The sequence below is a fragment of the Falco peregrinus genome, chromosome 11 (genome assembly GCF_023634155.1).
Source record: "Falco peregrinus isolate bFalPer1 chromosome 11, bFalPer1.pri, whole genome shotgun sequence".
Lineage (NCBI taxonomy): Eukaryota > Metazoa > Chordata > Aves > Falconiformes > Falconidae > Falco > Falco peregrinus.
Genome location: NC_073731.1, coordinates 4,525,677 through 4,545,472, shown reverse-complemented (window position 1 = coordinate 4,545,472; position 19,796 = coordinate 4,525,677). Strand labels below are relative to the sequence as shown.

The 19,796-nt window shown below is 37.7% G+C and overlaps 1 protein-coding gene across 9 annotated transcripts in view; it reads left to right on the top strand.

Moving 5' to 3' along the window:
• The window catches only part of USP34 (ubiquitin specific peptidase 34), a 137,059-nt gene that overhangs the window by 8,107 nt on the left and 109,156 nt on the right, over positions 1-19,796 (top strand). For 6 of the 9 annotated variants that reach the window (XM_055816222.1, XM_055816224.1, XM_055816228.1 and 3 more), the window contains exons 2-4: positions 11,235-11,322; positions 14,689-15,109; positions 15,378-15,419. In XM_055816222.1, coding sequence (XP_055672197.1) covers positions 11,235-11,322; positions 14,689-15,109; positions 15,378-15,419 — 551 coding nt within the window. The remainder of the gene's footprint in view (positions 1-11,234; positions 11,323-14,688; positions 15,110-15,377; positions 15,420-19,796) is intronic. The other 3 variants (XM_055816227.1, XM_055816223.1, XM_055816230.1) reach the window with 1 other exon arrangement.

Here is a 19,796-nt window from a genome sequence, read left to right as displayed (position 1 = left end):
TTGATTTGCAGTCTGGATGCTAAACATGGACATACAACAGTGAGGATCTCTGTGGTTTCCTTAACACTTGGTAAAAATACCCAGCTCGTTTGTAGTTTTACACAATTTTACTTTTGGAATTTTCCAGATCAAACATGTATGGTGATAGGTGAACTTCATGAGGAAGTCTCGTGGAAATGCATTACAGCTATGTGCATATGCATAGAATTCCTCTGGGAGATTTAGTGCTGGAACAACTGGTTGAATAAGTTGAAACTTGTCAGAAGAAGTCCTTCTGGAAAAGGCACCTTTGGGTGTTGACCTTTATTTAACTAATTTGTAGAAGGTACTGTAAATAAGACTTCAAAAAGAAGTGACAATGGACGCGCAATATCTGGATCGGCATCCATGCAGTTCATCAGTTCCCATCTGGGAAGCGAATGGCAAAACTTATTTTGCCTCTTTTTCACGCTAGACTGCGGAAGTCTCCAGTTCATTGCACCATTTTATTAACTGACTGCCACTTGAGAGTTTTTAATCTATGTAACTGTATACAGAAAGAGGGAAAACTTTAGGATGAAAACTAAAGCAAAGCAAGGCACTGTGGTCTTAAATATGCTAGCCGGAAGGCTATATGTACTGCTCTTAAGTACTGCATAGATTCCTTGATAGCTGAGAATGTGCTACTTCCATATCTGCTGTGCTAATGAGCAGGCAAGGATAATTTCTTGTAGTTGCTTTTTGGCAGGTTCGTAAGATTAACTGAAGCACTGGAGCTTTCTGCAAGCCTTGAAAAGATAGGGTGGTCCCTGTCCATCTGTGTTCACCCTGCCCCTTGTCCCCCCACCCCCCCTTCTTCCAGCTATAGAAGTGCCTAATTTTTAATTTCTTATTTTGTGCAAAACTAGTGCCCTGAAAACATGACTTATTTCTCTACACTTAGAAGAGCAGAAGTCCTGCTTTTTATGCTGCAGGGGGATTTTTCTTGAGAAGGTCATCTGTTGGCTTCTTACATGGTCTTCTGTAAGAAATCATGGGTACAAAAAGTGTACAAATTGCATGATATTAGTGTGTGTGCTTTATGGGGTGTTGTGCAACACTCATTGTCTTTATCTCTGTTGTGTTTCTCAAGTCATTTTGAGAGGATTTGATAATTTTTAATGAGAGCTTAATTTCATTTTCAGGAAGTGGTCAGTTGCCTGTTTATTCATTTGTGATATGTAACTATTAAATTATTCATAAGTTACAATACAACTCCCTTTGTTTTCACCACTTGTGAAATTAGTTTTTAAAGTATGTGTGAATTGGAAACGTACTATTTTTCAGAGTTGTTTTCTGCCAGTAGTCTCTGCTTTTTGCAAATCTCATCATCAGTTTTCATTGTAAACTCTCTGAACAAAACAGAGAGTGCTTTTACTTCTGTACTACTACTGCTCACGGAAGCTACAAACAGTGCTGGCAATGGACAATGGCGTGTTTGCAATGGAGGACAACTCCAGCAAAGCTGTAGAAGGGCCAGAATATAAAAATCTACTGGGGAATTTGGGAAATGGTTTTTCTGTGAGAGATTTACGTACTACAGCTTATGTCACTCTTTTCAGTCACCTGGTCTTTCAGACAGGTGGTGTATTGTGGAATTACACTCTAGGCTCACAGTCATCAGTTGATACAGGAGTCTGAACTTTTGTTTCTTACTTCTTGGTACTGGTATAGGATAGCACTGCGGAGCATGAGCTCAAAAACTTGACAAAAGTATGTTCTTTTGTTTGGTTTAAGGATGGCCAATGCAGTAAATTCTTTGCTGCATTGGCCAATGTCTGACTTCTTTGACTTCTTTCACGGTTAAGGATAACTATTGGTAGTTTGCTTATGCTTGAACTAAGTGGTTTGTTTGGGTTTTTCTCTGAGCTATTTTTTTTCCGTAATCTTTGAAATTAAAATTTTACCACAAAGTATTTCAGGTCGTAAGTCTTAATGCTTTATCTGCTGATGTAATATTTAAAGTAGATCAGATTTGAGATCAGTTTTCAGCACTGTCCTGGTAACTCATTAAGTCTTGACATCAGTGCCAGTTTGAATCTTTCCAAAATAAGTTGGATTTGTACATTTTGTTTAGCCATAGTTACAGCTATTGACTTGTGTGTGACTTGCAAAATATTTGTTTATATCAAAACGACATGTGTAAATATGTTTTCTGATGTGTGTATGTGCTTATCATGAAACTTTAATGCAGTCTTGGAGATGCTTCTATAAACCGTAGACATTGCTTTCAACCATGCTTTATTTCTATCAGCTGGCTAGCTGTGAGGAAAAAAAATTATGCTTTGGCCAATAAGTTACTGAATACACCGTATTTTTCAGTGAATTATTAAATACAGATTGTTTCATATGTTTGAAAATAGAGAGAGAGTGCAACTTTGCTGCTTGCCTATCCTTTCTCAATATTTTATTCTCCTTTTTGAATGAGGGTTGCTTGCATCTGTGTTGATGAAAACAAATAATGCCTTGGAGTTCACATGCTCAGCAAACTCTTCTTGGGCTTTCAACAAACTGCCTGGAGCTCCGTTTAGTATAATGACCCATTGCCCATTCATCTATCTTACCTCCTTGTTTAAGCACGCTCAAATATACTTTGTAAGAAATAAATTAATCATATTTCCTCTCTTGGATTTTGTCCCTAAAACCTGGAGCCGTCATTAGGTGCTTTTGTTGTAAATCTGCTGGTAATCTGTTGCTTCTTACAGGCTGTGGTGGCTTAGTCGTGGACCTTTTCTTTGTGGTTGTGGGGGTAAAGCTGTTGTTTTCTGTAACTGATTCAGAATGTGCCAAGTAGTACAGCTGAACTAATTTGCAAGGTTCTCTCTTGAAAGTAGAATGCTTCCTGGAGTACGTATTTAAATTTTTGCATTCCTTGCTACTTTTAATTAAGACTAATAGCACACCTCTTTAGCTTTTGGATCCTTGTTCATGCAATTAAATCTTTGTTCTACTTACAAAACCGTTCGATAAACTTTGAGTTCTATGTTTTCACCTTAAAGTAATAGTTTAAAATAAAGTTCAGAGCTGGAGTATTTAAAGAAAAATCGTTCAAAATCAGTGTCATTCGAGCAGTGATAGATTGTTTTTGAAGGTAATACATTATTACAAGGGAAGAATGCAAGTAGTCTTTATTTTAAACTGAAGGTAAGCAATCCTTTGTCAGAGCAATAGTTGTGGCATTGACAGTGTCAGCCCTAGCTTTTAAATTTACCTTGGGGTAATTAGAGGCGTGCTAGGAAGTTCTGGTTTTATGCAGTGCTTGTCCAATCCTGAATTGATTCCTTAAGAAACTTGTAGTGGCTGTTGTCAAAATATTATGATGGGCAGCCTGACTCTCTGCATCTAGTGTAAGTTTTGGTGGTGTCAAGCAGACTTGATTGTATGGAAATACTGCTTAAATTGAGCCTTTTTTTTTTAATTAAAAGAGGAAAAATAACTTCATATAAAAGTTGAAAACAAAGTCTTCCCAGAATTGTGATGTCTTATCTTGGAGTCAAAGATGATTTACAGTACTGAGTTAAAATAGGACTCTGAAATTAGACTACTACTATTTTATTTATTTTAACTCCAGCGAATGGCACAAATGCTTTGAAAGTGCATTATAGGTGGTTTTACTTAGTAATATGTAACTTGCCTTTCCCTGGAGAGGGAGGACTGCAATATTTTTGCTGCTGAAAATGCCAAGTTAGCAGAAGGCATAGATCTTTTCATAGATGCCTTCTGTTAGTCATGAGTAACTTTGGAACTGAGCTGATAAACCCTGCTGGACCCAGGCTCACCTGTGGTGGAGCAGCAGCCTGGCGGTACTTTTGCTCAGGCTTCCATGGCAATGCAATGGCCTGGACATCATACTGATCTTGAGCAGGCTTTGTGCGGTGTGAAGGTCAGCAAGCCCTTTCAGAAGCTGGGGGGTTGAAAAGGACAATACTGAGATTTCTGCTGGGTCTTCTTGGGCCAGCAATGCCAGAGCAATATGCGGTTTGGCCCGTTTTATTCCATTCACAAGCTGATCTTGCACCATTTCCTACAAGTGTTTGATCAAAAAAGGCATACCTGTGTTACACAGTATTTAACTGATAGAAGCTCATTCTGCTCCTGAAATGTTTCTTGGGTAGTCTTATGCTTCTCTGTATCCATGCTGCTGTGCTGGATGTGATGCTGCTGCTTGTTCTGCTGTCGGCATAACCCAAGCTGAATTGTGTATTTTACATTCCCACCTAGTCCAGATCAAATTTCTGCCACTAGATAGTATGCATGGATTCAGTATTTGTAAACATTGAAACTTCTGGCTAACTGGGAGCAGTGAAAGTTTACATGGCATAATAACTTAAGCTTTGCTTTGTCTGAAAGTTGCAGTCTTGCTTCTGGACCTGAACTGGTAAATGAAATAGCACAGTTGTATTTTGTGTTTGTGACGGTATGTCTGAGAGTTTATTTAGATTATAATTCAGCTGGGTAGTTCTGGGTAGAACCAACTCCAGCGTTCTGGGTAAATTATGAACTGATAATTGAGATTTGGCCACATTTAAAATAATTTCATGTGGAACTGTTTTCCTTGGAAGCAGTTGCTGTGGCATGTTCTCTTTGGGAAGGTGAAAGTCATCAAATGCTTTTAATAAGGACAGTTGTGGGCTGAGGTAGATGTCTATGGCCATTCTAAAGGGGGCATTTTAACCCAAAGCAATCATGACCTAGCATGCTGAAAATTTTGGGATGGCATCACTTTTGAAAGATGACAGTTCTTAAATTTCATACAGCATTTCAGAGTCAGCTTCTGCTGTTTTGCTCTGGACTGCATTAGCATATTATAGTAAAAGGAAAATAGGTGTTTACTGGAGAGGGTGATGGAGATAGGATGGAAGGGGAAATGTAGAGATTCAAAGAGCAAGAACTCGGGGGTGTTTGCAGGGAAATGGGGAGATATATAAAGGTGGAAATTACCCAAGATCAGCTGATGTGCCCTGTTCTGGTGAAGTTGTATCTTAAAAGTGCTGTATAGCTGACGAACATACCAAGGCTTGTGCTACTCCTAGTTGTGTAACTATGCTATGCATTGGAATACTGATACAAAACTCTTCAGGCTCTTTGGATCTCATGGCGGCTATAAGAAATTATGCAGGTGCTGAATAACCAGCAGATGACTGATTTTGGGGATAGTTGCGGAACCAGTTATAACTGCTTTTTCCTTACTCTTCTGAGTACTTTTTGTGTTTCCATTTGAAAGTATACAGTATTGTTTAGACTCGCAAACCTTTGTCAGATTTGTTGAAATTGCTTTTAAGTGTCTGACAGAAGCCAGTAATGTGATCACGGTTCATTTTTCTAAGGAAATGAGAGTTTAAAAGGGTTGGTAATACCTGTCTTTAAGCTATTCTGTTGTCTCTGTAATATTTGCTTTTTAATCTGTATGTTTGTAGTCAAAAGCTTGCAGGAAAGCAGTAAATTTACCAAGTTGGAATATTTATAATACAAGAAATTTGGATTTTGATTTAGACTTCAAATTAATTCAGGTGTGTTGTGGGATAGAAGCAGGTATAGTTACCCATAATGCTGTACTGTAGTGGTACGATGAGGGCATTGGCAACTTGGTATCATAAAGGGTAGCATAAAACCACTCAGAAGCACCTTAACCATACGATTATAGAACGTTATTACAACAGTATTTTGGGGTACAGATCTGATTTTTTGCTATGTTAACCTGGCATTTGAACCCAGTTTCTATTACTGAAGATTTAACTTTTTTATTTGATAATACATTCTACAGTAGTGTTTCAACACCCTTTGATTATGCGTATCTAGTCAGTGTTTTGGGGTGCTTTTGTTTTATGGAGGCTGAGGAGTGGAAAGAAGGCGCTTTTTTTCTTCACTGGTAAGTTGTAGGGGAGCTTGGACACTTGAACTCTGGCTGTTGAACTTCAAGTTGATGCTGTCCTGCTAGATACTTGTCAGAGATGGCTTTGTAAATGTCTGGAAGAACTCTGGTGAATCAATCTAAGGCAATCATGAATTCTGTATAATAAAAAAGGAGCAATTCTGATAGATGAAAGTAGAAAGGGAATGGGAGATGCTAAACTCTGGCTATCATCTTACTTCCTATTGATCAGAAACAAAAAAACCTTCAATTCATAAAAAAATAGTGTGAACAATGGTACTTACACAGATTATGTATATATTTCTTCTCAGATTAGTGTTACTGTCCCTAATACTATTTCGTTTAGTGTTTGGCTCTTGTTACCTCTATTTAGTCTGTATCAGGGAACAATTTCTGAGAATAATGTCCATTTTGAAAGTGATCTAGTGTTTCCCATGAGAAGCTGATATCAGATGAGGCTTGGGGGAGGAGGGGGAGGGAGCAGAATCTCCATGCAACTCTACCTTGTTACAGTTTTGAATATGTAGAAATTATATATTAAAGAGTTTTCTAGTACTTACTTTTTACTATATTATGTTTCTGAAAGCAGAGAAAGTATACTTCTAGAAATTATTATTTTTACTTGCCATTTGATTTTGTGCTTAGTGTGATAAGTGACCTTTGGGTACAAGATACTCCTCACAAGTCTAGCATGATAGTTGTCCTTGAGGTCTAATTACAGTCTGTTCCTCTAGCTCCGAAGTTCTTGCTAAAAATGCACTTATGACTGAGCTTTGTTTGTTCACAGTTGAAATTATATTGCCTCCTTTTGCAGTTGATTTATATTTTTTTCATCTTCTGTAATTTTCTTGGTTTAGTAGCCTTATTAGTAGGTGGTTGTGGTTTTTTTTTTTTTTTTTCCCCGTAGCTTGGGAGATAGTGTTGTTTCTGGTACTATAATACACTTTTAGCATATCACCCTTTTGTGGAAGATTAGGTAAATTACCCAAGTTTTCATTTAAAGCTAGCCAGGTAAAATGGGAGACTGGTGAAAAAGCAAAGAAATAGTCTTTTATCTGAAATGTTTTAAATGTTTACTTTGACCATAGTGTGTTTTGGCTTCTTGTCAGCTACTTCAATATACAATTGCATTCTAAGTCTGTCTTATTTTTTTGTTTTTTGAAGAACATCTGCAAACTTACATACTAGAAGATACTAAAAAATCAAGCAATTAATTGTTACTTTCATTTTGTTAAGCAGCTCGACTCTTTCATATATGGGGTTACTGTGACAAAAGGATCCGTAAACTGTCCTGTAAAGATCCAGTGAAATGAGATTGCAAGTATGCAGAAAGACCCCATTTCCTACATTGCATTTGTTGATTATTATGCTGGTTTTGGTTGGGATAGAGTTAATCTTCTACCTGTTTAGCTGGAATTTACCTATATACTAGTCTTTCTTCTTTCTGCTGGCTAGTTCTGTCTTGGATGGATCTGTTTAAGGCCTTCAACATCCTCTTTTTTTTCTCCTACTCTAATAGTAACCGTATCTTCAGTTTCTTCGCCTGTAGGGGAGCAGCACTAGTCTGAAGTTACTCCAGATGGGGCAGGGCAATTTTACTTCTGTAGTCACTACAAAGGTGTTTACTTCTCTCAGCCTCATGCTCCTCACGCTTTCCTTCGCAGCCCCCCCGCTGCTTACATGCCTGCTACTCCGAGTATTCAATGGCTTACAAAGCCAACAAAAACATGGATAGTTTTTGGTTAGATTGTTAAGTTGGATTTGCTTAGCTCCCACTCTGGCACTCTGGGTTCCTGCAGGAGCACTAATGGTCGTCGCAATGCATTGGCTACAGATGCCGGTAGAAGTGTGGTCTTGAACTGAGTTATATTGATTTTTGAAATTGGATCTAGCACAGGGCAAAGGTGTTTGTGTGTGTGTAAAGTAAGAGGGAAAAGGAAAGACTGGAGGGCAAGAAGGTCTAAGAGGCTTAAACTGAGAAGAAAAATGTACTTGAGCAAACTTAAGGAGAAGACAGCTGAGCCCAGAGAGCTCAGGAGTCTATTAGGAAAGACGTTTCTGACACTGCTGGCTTGTGAGTGCCTGGTGAAAGAACCGGCCACTGGAGACAGGAGGCAAAGGAGCTGAGCCTAGGATTGAGTGCCACTGTTGAGAGAGATACTAGTAGATCATGGAATGACTGGCTATAAAGCTCTGGAGCACATACTATCAATTCTTATTGATAAGAGCACATGAGCACACTGTACTTTGGATGCTCTTAGAGCATACAGTATGCCTTATTGCATCCTGTGAGATTCACTGACTTTGGTATGCAACTAGGGGGAAGTGACCCACCAAATCCATTTGCAAGAAGGAAGATTGTCACAGGAAAGGTTTTTCAAAAAGTTTTGACATGATTGTTACTGCTGGATTTGAAACACTGGGAGTGTGAGAGATCGGGGAGATAGCAGATGAAGGAGGATCTAAGGCATGCAAGATGCTCGAACATGGGAGAAAATAAAAGGACTTGCTTTATTTACGAGTGAATGAGTCCGTTTTAACTACTGGCCTGTCCAAGACAGAAGAAAACTAGTTTGAAAGGAGACACACACATCATCAGTTGGAAGTGAAATCCTATGCAGCAAGGGAGTCCTTACAGAACTGACTGAAGTCAACAAACATGCAGGAATGATAAGTGCATTTGTTCCTATTGCTTTTCTGTGTGTACTTTTTTCAATTCAAAAAATATTAGAAAGGCTTCATAACCAGTTGTGGCTGTATGCATCTCTAAAGAGAGGTGCTGTAAATCAAGAGTATCCACAAAGTTGATACCCAGAATAAGACAGGAACTCAAAAGCCTAAGATTTAAATTTTGGTTGTGAGGACATAAATCAGCTGAACTGAAAAACACAGTTTCTGCTAAGGAGCAAAAGAGAGAGCCTCAGCTAAGGTCCCATAGAAGAAGCCCAGCCATATGTGTTGCTACCCCTTTTGGAAGTTGCAGAGACTTAGGTCAGCTCAGTGGAAAAGTGCGGCCTCAGTGTGGTTGCTCCTCTTTTGACCTCCCTGAGTATCTTCAGGAACAAGAACGATACTATTTCTAGGTACAGACAACAAAAGGAAAATTTGTGTGTGTAGCCACTATATTAATAAGCAATAATTAATAACTAAGGCCAGTTGAAGTTGGTCTACGTGTGAGATGTAGAACGCATAAACACGAAAATAAGGGGTTTCTCCAACTAGTGCAACCTCCCCCCCTATCCCTTTTTTTGACGTGGAGCATAAGCTTTGGGATTCCCCTAACTTCAATGTTCTGTACTCTTTACGTGGAAATTGTAGCTTTTAAGGGACCAGTTTACTTAACTTTCAGTTCTTCAGTTTTTCCTGATCTCATAGAGGGAAATCTGGGAGTGTTTCAAACTATTGCAGTAAAAAGGCTGCTCTGGAAGTTAGGAGTTACTGTCCTATTTGTTAGAGTGTGTGGGTTTTAAGTAGGGCAATGTAGGGATGAAGGAATTTTTATAAATGTGTATGTGAGATCCTACAAGTTAGAAGTAGGTTTGTTGCTACTAAATTACTGTCAAAAGTCTTTGTGTCAAGTTTGAAGGAATTGCTCTTAATGAAACAGTGCTTACAAAATTTGGAAAGCAAAGGTTTTATAAATCTTTTATGCCGGGCAAAATTTTTTTTTTAGGTGCTGTTAGTAGTTCAGGATTTGTCTTTTGTGGTAAGCTTGACTTAATTGTTTGACAGAGTTGCTGGTTTCGTCAGCACTGTGCTTTGGCCATAAGAGAGTCAAGTGTCATGGTAATCTGTGGTGTTTAAAATAAAAAGTAGTATCAAGTGATACCCATCTTTTGGTCTGCTTGTCAGTTTTGTGCTTGGTCCAGTGTTATGTAGGGGTCTTTAAAGCCTTCTAGGAGTGAGACAAAAAACCAGTTTTTAAAATTTAATGGTATCCTACTGAGAGGTTGCTTTTTGCGTATTTTTGTATTTGTACATGTGCATATATATGAAAATATATATGTATGTGCATATGTAATGTCATTAATTTGAAGAAGTCATAAGTATTTGTTTGTGTGATTATTCTCTGAAGTGGTGTTCTTCTGAACTTTACTTTGTGATCTGTGCCAGCAGACTTCCATTAGCTTTGGTTTTCGGAAACCTGTATTGATAGATCATCTAGGACCTTGCAAGGCTGAGGCTGGAAGAGAGGTTGAGGTAGGGATTCTGAAGAGCTTGCTTTTGTTGGAGAACCTTTCCTACAAAGCTTGCTTGTGAAGTAGATTTGTGAGCATGTAATACTTGAAATATCATGTGAAATGTGGAAATGAATACTTACTTTTCCTATAAATGAAATGGTCAGCTTAAAAGGAATGCTGGCATTCTCAATTTGTGTTAGCAATTAGACAAATGTAGAAGTGTACGGAAATTCGAATAAGGAGGAAAAGGGAATTGTGTATTGAGAGTTGGGGAAAGGTTTGTGGCCAGTAGACAGAATCCATTGTCTTAATATATAATCCTTTGATGAGTAAATGGAGATGTGGACTATTACTGATGTTTGGCTGACTGGAGTGTATAAGGATTTTTTTAGATGAAAGTGGGACAATTGATAATACTACCTCATGGAAGTGTTTGGGTTTTGAATTTAGTACATAACTGTTCTGGTTTCCAGCTGTAATAAATGTGGTAAGGCTTATTATTTTGCCAATTGGTGATTCAGTATGGTTCAATGTCAGTATAGACATGTCTATATTTGAAAGTCATAATAATAAACTTAGCTAGTCAGAAATAGCTTTATACTACACTGCATGTTGTTCTTGACAGTTTTGTGACAATGTTTGTTTGTTCCTCCCACCTCCGCCCCCGCCCCCCCCCCCCCCCCCCCCCCCCCCATTATCTGGTCAGGAAAAGGAAGTTAAGGTCTCATGGTCATGTCAAAATGCAGCCTTTTAAAATCTGGGAGGAAGAGAGGGGAAGTGCCTGGTTGATGAGTAAAATTGTTGAAGAAGGTTCATATTTGAAAGCACACTTCGATCAGTAGTTCCCAGTGAAGCTTATAAAAAAGTATTTCATAAAAATAGGGTTAGAAGAAGGGGCTGTTCTCAATTGCTAATTTCACAACAGTATTCAGGAATACTGTGCTGTTTCTGTTTTCAAGTTAGTTGCATCTAAACCTTACCTCTATTTACTCAAGCAAAAAGTATGTAGATTTTGTTGACGACTTCAGTTTCCAATATGAAAATATATTTGCAAAATATATTTTTTATTTTGCATGCTGTCAATGATAATTTCTAATCAAACTAAAGTGGTTGCACAGGCCTTTTTTTTGCTGCTAATATGTTTATGTTTTTGTTTCCTTTAGTATCAGACATTGAAGGTGCTGATGGGTTGCAGCTCAGAAAGGAACATGCCCTCAAGATATTTGCTTACATCAATTCCTGGACACAAAGGTAATTTTGAATTGAGATTGAGTGTCGATGATGCTGGATCTCAACTGTAGCTTCCCCTTAAAAACTACAATAGAGTGAATTAAAATAGGCAGGTTATTAATATATAGTTAAGTGATACTTGGGAGAGTAAAGGACACTTTACTGACTTATACAATAAAACTAAACATGTTACCCAGTGCCCTTCGGGCAAAGCATATTTTGAATCTGATTGGCATTGTGGATGCTGTAATAATTGTGTAGCAAGTAGCTATATTGCAACAACAAATAATGTGTATTGCTGCTTTAACATGACATTTTCTGACTACCTTCTGTGGAGGCAGGGTAGGGTAAGAAGAATTTAAGAAAAGATCGCTCTGAATGGGACCATCATATTAAATTTTTCTGTGTCCTAATACTCTGAGTCAAGGTGATGAATGATGACAGCCCATAGCCACTAAACTGATAAAGATAATCCTTTGCACATGGTTGTCTTAAATCAACTACATTATTGCTTTTAATATATTATTTAAATTACTGTTGTTGTCATGATATCTGCTATTTTGCTTACCTCACAGCTACTTGCTTTTTTCTAGTGCAAAGAATTGTATGGATATTAGTTTTTAGAAAGAATCTGCTGTAAGAAGGTTTGGAATTTGGTGTTCGGTAGTGGTTACAAGACCAAACTGATTTGTAAGAAGTACTGGGAAAAGCATAGAGAATAAATTGGAAACATTATTCTGGTATTTAGAAGACTCCAAAAGTAAAAAAAGGAATGTCACATTTTGGATACCTGCAGAAGCAGAATCCTCTTCTTCCTCATTCTGCCCGAAGAAGGCACTCAAAGGAAATAAACTATCTTCTGCAATATGCTGTTAGACCCAGAGAAGGAGTTCTAAATCAAAATAAACAGCAGCAACAGAAGCCAAAATTCAGTCATTTCTTGACAAGTCCTAGATCCAGTTGTCTGAGAACAATTACAACCCAGTTGTTTTCCAGGTCATCAGCTGTTTCGAGTTTCATGTTCTGTTCAACAGCTATACCTGGCAAATCCAACCTGAAGGAAGAATAAAGACTGGATAACGTTTAACTCTTTATTTTCTCTGGTTTCTTTTTACCATCCATATGTATGGTTGCATACTATAGAAGAGTATGGAAAACAGTCCTTAACCTATTCAAAGCAGTCTAGCAAAGAGACCACAGGAAGGAGTTTTACTTTGCATTTAGCGTCATGTCCTGTTTCTACTTACGGGCTTGGAGAGTTCTGCCTGTTGTTTTGTGCTTGAGGCTTTCCTTAAGGATGACTTCTGATTTTGTTACCTGTAGTCTAAATCTCTGCTTTCCTTCAGAAGATTGGTGGACAACTCGGCTTGAAGAATACCTTTTTCTTCCATCTGCATGTAGTGTTTCCATTTCAGTTTTCTACTGGCAATTGTTACATTCAAAGCCCTCATACTTGTAGCACAGACTTTTTTTTTGTGGATCGTTAATTTTTGGTGGAGCTCTTCTTCCTGTGAACACATTCAGATACATGAAGACTTCAAGGTTTTGCACATACCTCTTATTTGGAAGAAAAAACATGCCTTTGCCCAGTGGAGAAACATCCAATATAGATTGGCGTTCGAATAGAGATCTGTGAGAAGTATTCCCCAGACTTCGTTTTCATTATTATTGAAATTGAAAATAATTTGTTACAGGCAAGTGGGGTATTAATTTGTAGGCATGAGTGATGGACCTATTTTACATAGTTTTACCCCAAGGATAAATGCTTGAGGATATACTTGGGTTTGCCTGCAATTAGTTGTTGTCATTTGCTAATATGAAAATACATTTACAACTAAATCACAAGAATCTCTTTTTCAGTCCACTTACACAATATTAAAAGGATTTTTCTTCCTGCATAGATGGAACAGAAGGTTTTAGATGCTTCCATTGCTGTATCTGTGCTGGAATTAGGCAATGCTGATTGTTATCTTTCTGTCTAACCCACTGAAAAAAGATACCTGTATTCAGAATGTATATGCTTTAAGAGCTGTAGCTCAAGGGCATGTTTGTATTCCATCAAGAGAGGCAGCACCCTCTACCTGTCATAGTTCTGAATTCTCTGTCTCTTGCAAATTATAGTTTATTAAGGCCAGTTTCTAGCTTAAATGCTATGCTTTGCAAAAGTATTTTTTAAGCATTTCTTATCAATGAATTCTTGCCCTATCTTTTGCCTGCTGATTTCTTTCAGAAATGGTATGTGTAATTTTTTGTATTATTTTAGTATCTGAGACCTCTAGTCATGGACTGGAGTCCGTTGTTCTCCATCTAACAGGAGAAAGGTCTCTGCTGCAAGACAGCTACCAGTTTACATAGCAGTTACATTGTTTAGTAGAGATTTGAGTGAGAAAGAGCTGAGTCCGCCTCAAAACACTCTGTTACGAGCCTGTAGCCTTTAATGTTAGTCTTCATCAAAGCACCCTTGCTTGTGTCTCTATGTTCTGCAGGATTTAGATACTTCTAGGGGATCCTTCCAGCTTTTGTTCAGAATGAGGAGGTTGCTTGTTTGTATGCGAGAAGCAAATGTTCCTAGACAGTGGGTTCTAGGGTATCTGGCTTGGGGGGGTTATGCACCCAGAATCTCTTTGACATACATAGTTATCCTTGCCAGCAACTAGAGCTATATTACGGTTTTCTAACTATGATTTGATTGATTTTTCTTATTATATTGATAAAGGGACGGTATATAGTTTTCCCCTTGTTCTTTTCAGTCTACAGTATGTTGGTAGATATTCAGAGGAATAATCTCTGAGCCTACAAAGTGAAGAAAGTAATGAAGATACTTGATACCACTTTTCTCCATACAGATAAAGGGTACTGATGTGCATGGGGTTTCTATCTAAATGCAGGTAAAAGAAGGTCAGCTTAAATACCAGTTGAAAATAAAATTATTTTGCAGCCCTGTTGATTTAAAAATAATTAGTTCTTACACAGCTGACAAACATGTCAGGTGGTTTATTGCAGTAAATATTGACAGAAAAAAACAGACGAGGAAATGAATTCAGGAACATACTGAAGCACATTGCTGCTTTAGTAGTATGGTGACCTTGCCCCTAAGATTTCTTTTGTATATTTTACTCACAGTGGCAGCTGCTAAACAATAACAGGGGCTTCATGGTTTTGGTAAGCATTTGGAAGTAATGGGATGTTCACAGAGTTCAAGGAAGGCCTTATGACTCTCACTTGCTGCTGGGTAGTCTGTTTCATTTGTATTTCCTTACTTGTAACAGGTTTGTCAAATATTTTGTTTAGAATGTTTTAAAGCGAAGAGGTTTTTTGGGCAGTTATCTGTTCTGATTTTAGCTACTTCAGGAATTTTTATTTTTATTTTTTTCTGTTTTCTTACAGACAATGTCTGTGCTGTTTCAAGGAGTATAAACATTTGGAGATCTTTAACCAAGTAGTATGTGCGCTTATCAACTTAGTGATTGCCCAAGTTCAAGCTCTGCGGGACCAGCTCTGTAAGCATTGCACTATTAATATAGATTCGACATGGCAAGATCAGAGTAATCATGCTGATGAGCCCCTGAACGTAGAAAGAGAGTCTCATGAAGAGGAAAATGGAGAACGACAAAAATCTATAGAGAAAAAATTAGATTCTGCAAGAACTTGTATCCTGACAGAGGAGGAGCCTGCAAAGAACACTGATGCTTTTAGCTTATGGAGCACTGATGAGAAGGAAAAGTTGTTGCTGTGTGTGGCAAAAATCTTTCAGATTCAGTTTCCTCTGTACACTGCTTATAAGCATAACACTCATCCCACAATAGAGGTATACCTTATCTTTATATTTATTTATCTTGTGAAAGGTTATTTGTTCTCATTAATGAGTAGGCTGTGTATGTTTGGTGCTAGTTGCTTTCACACAGGGTGGGCAAATTCAGCTCTCCTGTTGAACTTCAGTAGAACTTTTCAGAGAAACTTTTTAAATGACAGGTACTCTTAAACTTTCTTTAAAATATGCTTAATCGTTATAGGTAATATATTGATAAGTGTTGGATGGAACTGTACACTGAATTATTGTACTGTTTAAATAACAGGAAGGCAAAAAGGGGACTATAGCGAAGCCTTTCTTCCAGAAGGTAACCCATTAGTAGTTTCCTAATTTCTTTTCATTACAATCTGTGGCTCTAGAAGCAAAGTTTCATAAACTAAAATTTGTGCGAGACCAAACTTGTTAGAACAACTGTTTAATTGACTGGAATAACAACTGAGCTCTACACAAGTAGCTTTGTTTTAACGGTGCTGATTCTGCTCTGTGACATTTGTTGTGGCTACCATTCACATTTTCCATACTTTTTTTCTAAAGAAAACATAAATCAAAAATTTGCAAAAGTCCTGCAATGTTTAATTCAGTTTCTGAAATAAATATGATGATGTTAGCATTTCCTGGTTGGAACAATGCAGCTCTTGGAAAGGTTGGATTGTGATCTAACTTGTGGTAGTCTAATAACAAATAAACAGTTCTTATACAATATTTGTATGCAAAGAAGGTCTATATTTAGCTATACAAAAAAAGCTTCTATCCAACGACCTTTGAGAAAGTCAAAGCAGAGAATTAAATTGCAGTTAACCCAGTGTTTTTATCTTTAGAGAGTTTTGGGAGTTCTGTTGGAGCTCTGAGTGGTTAAGTTTATAAAGCAAACTTAAGTCCAAAATGAGAAGATACCAACTTATATATATAATTTTGGTTATATATGCTAGGGTCATCACAAGATAAAATCAATCCTTGTTGAATGAATCCTGCCATATCTGACAATAAATCTGGTTAAAATCTGCAACATAGTGCGTTTTTTGGGTGGGCTGGATTTTGGTTTCTTGTCTTGTTCCAAAACATATGGGCATAAGTTAAGAGGTTGTTTTACAACTCTGTGTGTATAGAGAAATGAGGCAAATTTAGCATTTTTGGATTTCGTGTTCCCCATCATTCATTTTGGCCTGCCTTTTAAACTTTCACCATACATAAATAAATCTGTAGTTCAGCCTCTGCAAGTAGGAGCTGTAGAGGGTAGATCTATCTTGTCAGTTAAAAAAAAATAAATCAATGACTACTTAAGTGATTTATCTTTTGTACTCCCGTGGGATGCCTACTGAAACTAGCTTCTTAGGAATATGCAATGAACAATTCTGGAACAGCTTGTCTATGTGTAAGCACACTTGCTTCTTTTAAATGACAATTTTATGTATTCTTTTTTTCTTCTCTTTCAATTTCACTTCCAAATGATAAAAAGAAAATCTCAAAGTGCTTGGTGGGATTTCTTTTTCACTTGATGTGCAGCTATAAAGTGATTTGGACGCAGATATGATGGAGGTTGCTGTACTGTGACTGGCTATCACTCTAGACGTACTGATATATATCACGCTGGCATGTATCATTTGAATTATTGAATACTTTAGTTAACTCTCCTAAAAACATAACTTAAAGGGAATCTGAGATGGTGAAACACTTTTCCTGAGGTGCAGACAAGCGAGGGCAGAGTTTTTTACTTTTCTGCTAGACTCTTTCTGTTTCTAGGTATGGATTACAGAGGTACGCCAGCCTGCCATATTTGTTGTGCGCTTATTTCCTTTTTTGGGGGGAGATTTTTGCTTGCATTTGAAAAGTCCCAGCATCAATCATTTTTTTTCACCAACTGAGATTTTCTGTAATTAGGAAGCACTAGGGTTCTGCTGTTCTACAGTAGTAATATTAGGTATTTTCATGTCAAAACTTTCTTCTACCACGAGTTAACTCATTTACTGAGGTTTAGAATTTAGTTTTGGATTTCTAGAATAGTCTAGAATACATCTTAGTTGAATTAAGACAAGTTATTAGTCCCAGTAATGGGAGCACTTTGTTTTAAATCAGTCTTGGACTCAGTCCTCAAGGGATCATAAAATGAAAATCCCCACTTTGAGTGTATCATCTGTATGTCTGAGCTAAACAGATTCCTGAACAGACCAAATATGCCAAGAATTTGTTGCGAGAAGCTGGTGTAACTTTCCCTCTCCCTCTAAGCATTTCTTTTGCCCTGGAAAAAAGGGAAATTTTCTGATGCAAAACAGACTCACAGTTTCCACACACTAACTCCAGAAATTACTTGTTCGAGATTCTTGAGATGAATTTATACAATTTCATTGAGTCATCACATCCAGTAAGGTTTCACTTTGCCTAGAAATGACCAATGTAAGGTTTTCACATGGTATTATTACCTTCTGGTAACGATGAGCAGTTATTATTAGTGTTAACCTTTGCTCTGTATACACTTCCAAGATCTTTGTTTTTAATGAAGCAGACAAGTCTTGAAGTCTAATCCTCTTTATCAGGTGCTTGCCAAAGCCATTCTACACTTGACCATCTAGTGGAGAAGAAAAACATTAATGCAAAAGAGGTCTTCCCTGGTTTAGGAGTTCATGAAGTTGGATGGAAATGAACAGCAAAGCAACATTTGTTGGTAGTCAAAAGGGTGTCTTGCTTTTATATGATCCTATAGATTCTCTCCTTAAATGATACCAGCAAAAAGTTACCCTTGTCCCTTACAGCATTTCTGAAGTGAGGGAGTAGAGACCATGGAAGCCTGGCTGGTAGTCAGAAGGGCTTGTGTACTCTTGACAGCAGAAGCTACCTTAAACAAGTGGCCTGGCAGAGGGCAGAAATGTCACAGAAATATGCTATATACAAGGACAGTGGAACTGCATCATGTGGAAGTAAATCAAGTATACAGTCTTGACTTGTGCAGAATGAATATGAGTCTGTATAGACAGAATGTTTGTCTCAACTTTCCTTACACTGATGAGAAGCCTCATGAAAAATGTCTTTCTACTAAGTTAGGATTTCTAAAACGGCACAATCAGTTGCAATCACTTGGATGTCAGCCCCCTTCAGGACATAAATATTGAAACAAAATCTGGAAAGATAACATCTGGAAACACACCATCTCCTTCTGTTGAAATCTGCCAATATTTTTGGTGCCCAGAGAGAGGGGCCTTTGTGTCTATTTTTCATTCTAAACAAAATTAGCTCAAAATATGTTTATAAATGTGGTTGTTTGTGGTGGGTTTTTTTTTAAGAAGTGTTCATACTTTGGAATTAGTTAATTTTAATTTTTTTAAATGTATGGGATATCTTTTTAAGAGATCTTGCATACAGGTAGTTTAAGACTATTTTTTTCATTATTGGTGCAGCAAGTGTAATACCTAGCTAGAATGGACACTTCACAGGGGAAAAAAAAATCTAGAAAATAGAAACTCTTAAAATCCTGTAGAGAAAGAAGCGATGTAGAGTGTGCTCCTGAACTTTGCCCTGTCTGAGAATGAGCAATGAATCTGAAAAGTTACCCAACTATTTAGCAGTTTTTGACAGAGGATGAAATGAAAGAGGAAAAAAAAAATCAGTTGTTCAGGTCTCTGTAGCTGTAGTCCTTGATTCTTTGGAATCTTGCCATCTCTGCTTCTCTCTTGGAAGATCACTCTTAATCAAGTGCCCTCCACCAAGACTGTGTCCATCTCAGACGTCAACTAGTACATTTCATCATAGAATCACAGAATGGTTTAGTTTGAAAGGGACCCTAAAGATTATCTAGTTCCCACTCCCCTGCCATGGGCCTCCACCGGACCAGGTTGCTGAAAGCCCCATCCAGCCTGGTGTTGAGCACTTCCAGGGATGGGGCAGCTACAGCTTCTCTGGGTGACCTGTTCCAGTGTCTCACCACCCTCACAGTGAAGAATTTCTTCCTAATATCTAATCTAAACCTACTGTCTCTCAAGCTAAAGCCGTTCCCCCTTGTCCTATCCCTACATGCCCTTGTCAAAAGTCCTTCTTCAGCTTTCTTGTAGGCTCCCTTTAGGTACTGCACAGCTGCTATAAGCTCTCCTGAAGTGATGGTGTTTTTTAATGCCACATTAGATTCCCATGAGGAATTCTATTATTTCCTTGTAAACCTGATCTTAAGGGATTCTCAGTCTCTGTTCTGTTTCACGTCTGCAAGAACAGAAGTCACATTTCCAGATTCAGTCTCTCAACTGCAACACTTTTAGTAAGCTTTGCAGGATTCGTGCAACAGACCTCCATGAGTTTTTGATTTCTGCATTCTAAGAACTGTAGTTCACTCTACAAGAAGTCTCTATTTTATTCAAGAAGACTAATGAAATTTCTCACACAATTTCTGCAGTTTTCGTGAGCAGAGTGCTAAACACCTTCTCTTGCTACTTGAAAACATAACCACCTACTGGCTTTCAAAAGCTGTTTTAAAAATAACTGTTAGAGTGTCACGAGTTCAGGCATGACTTCGAGTTCAGCAGAAGAAAAAAGAAAATAAATGCTTAGCTATAATATGAGCATATTGAATAATTCAAAATGTTTGTATCACACTTAATCCATCCAAAACTGCTTGGCTCTAGTATCCTCTGATGCAGTTTTAAGAAGCTTACTCCTACACAGCTATTTGAAATATATTCAGGAAACTTCATTTAAAAACTTA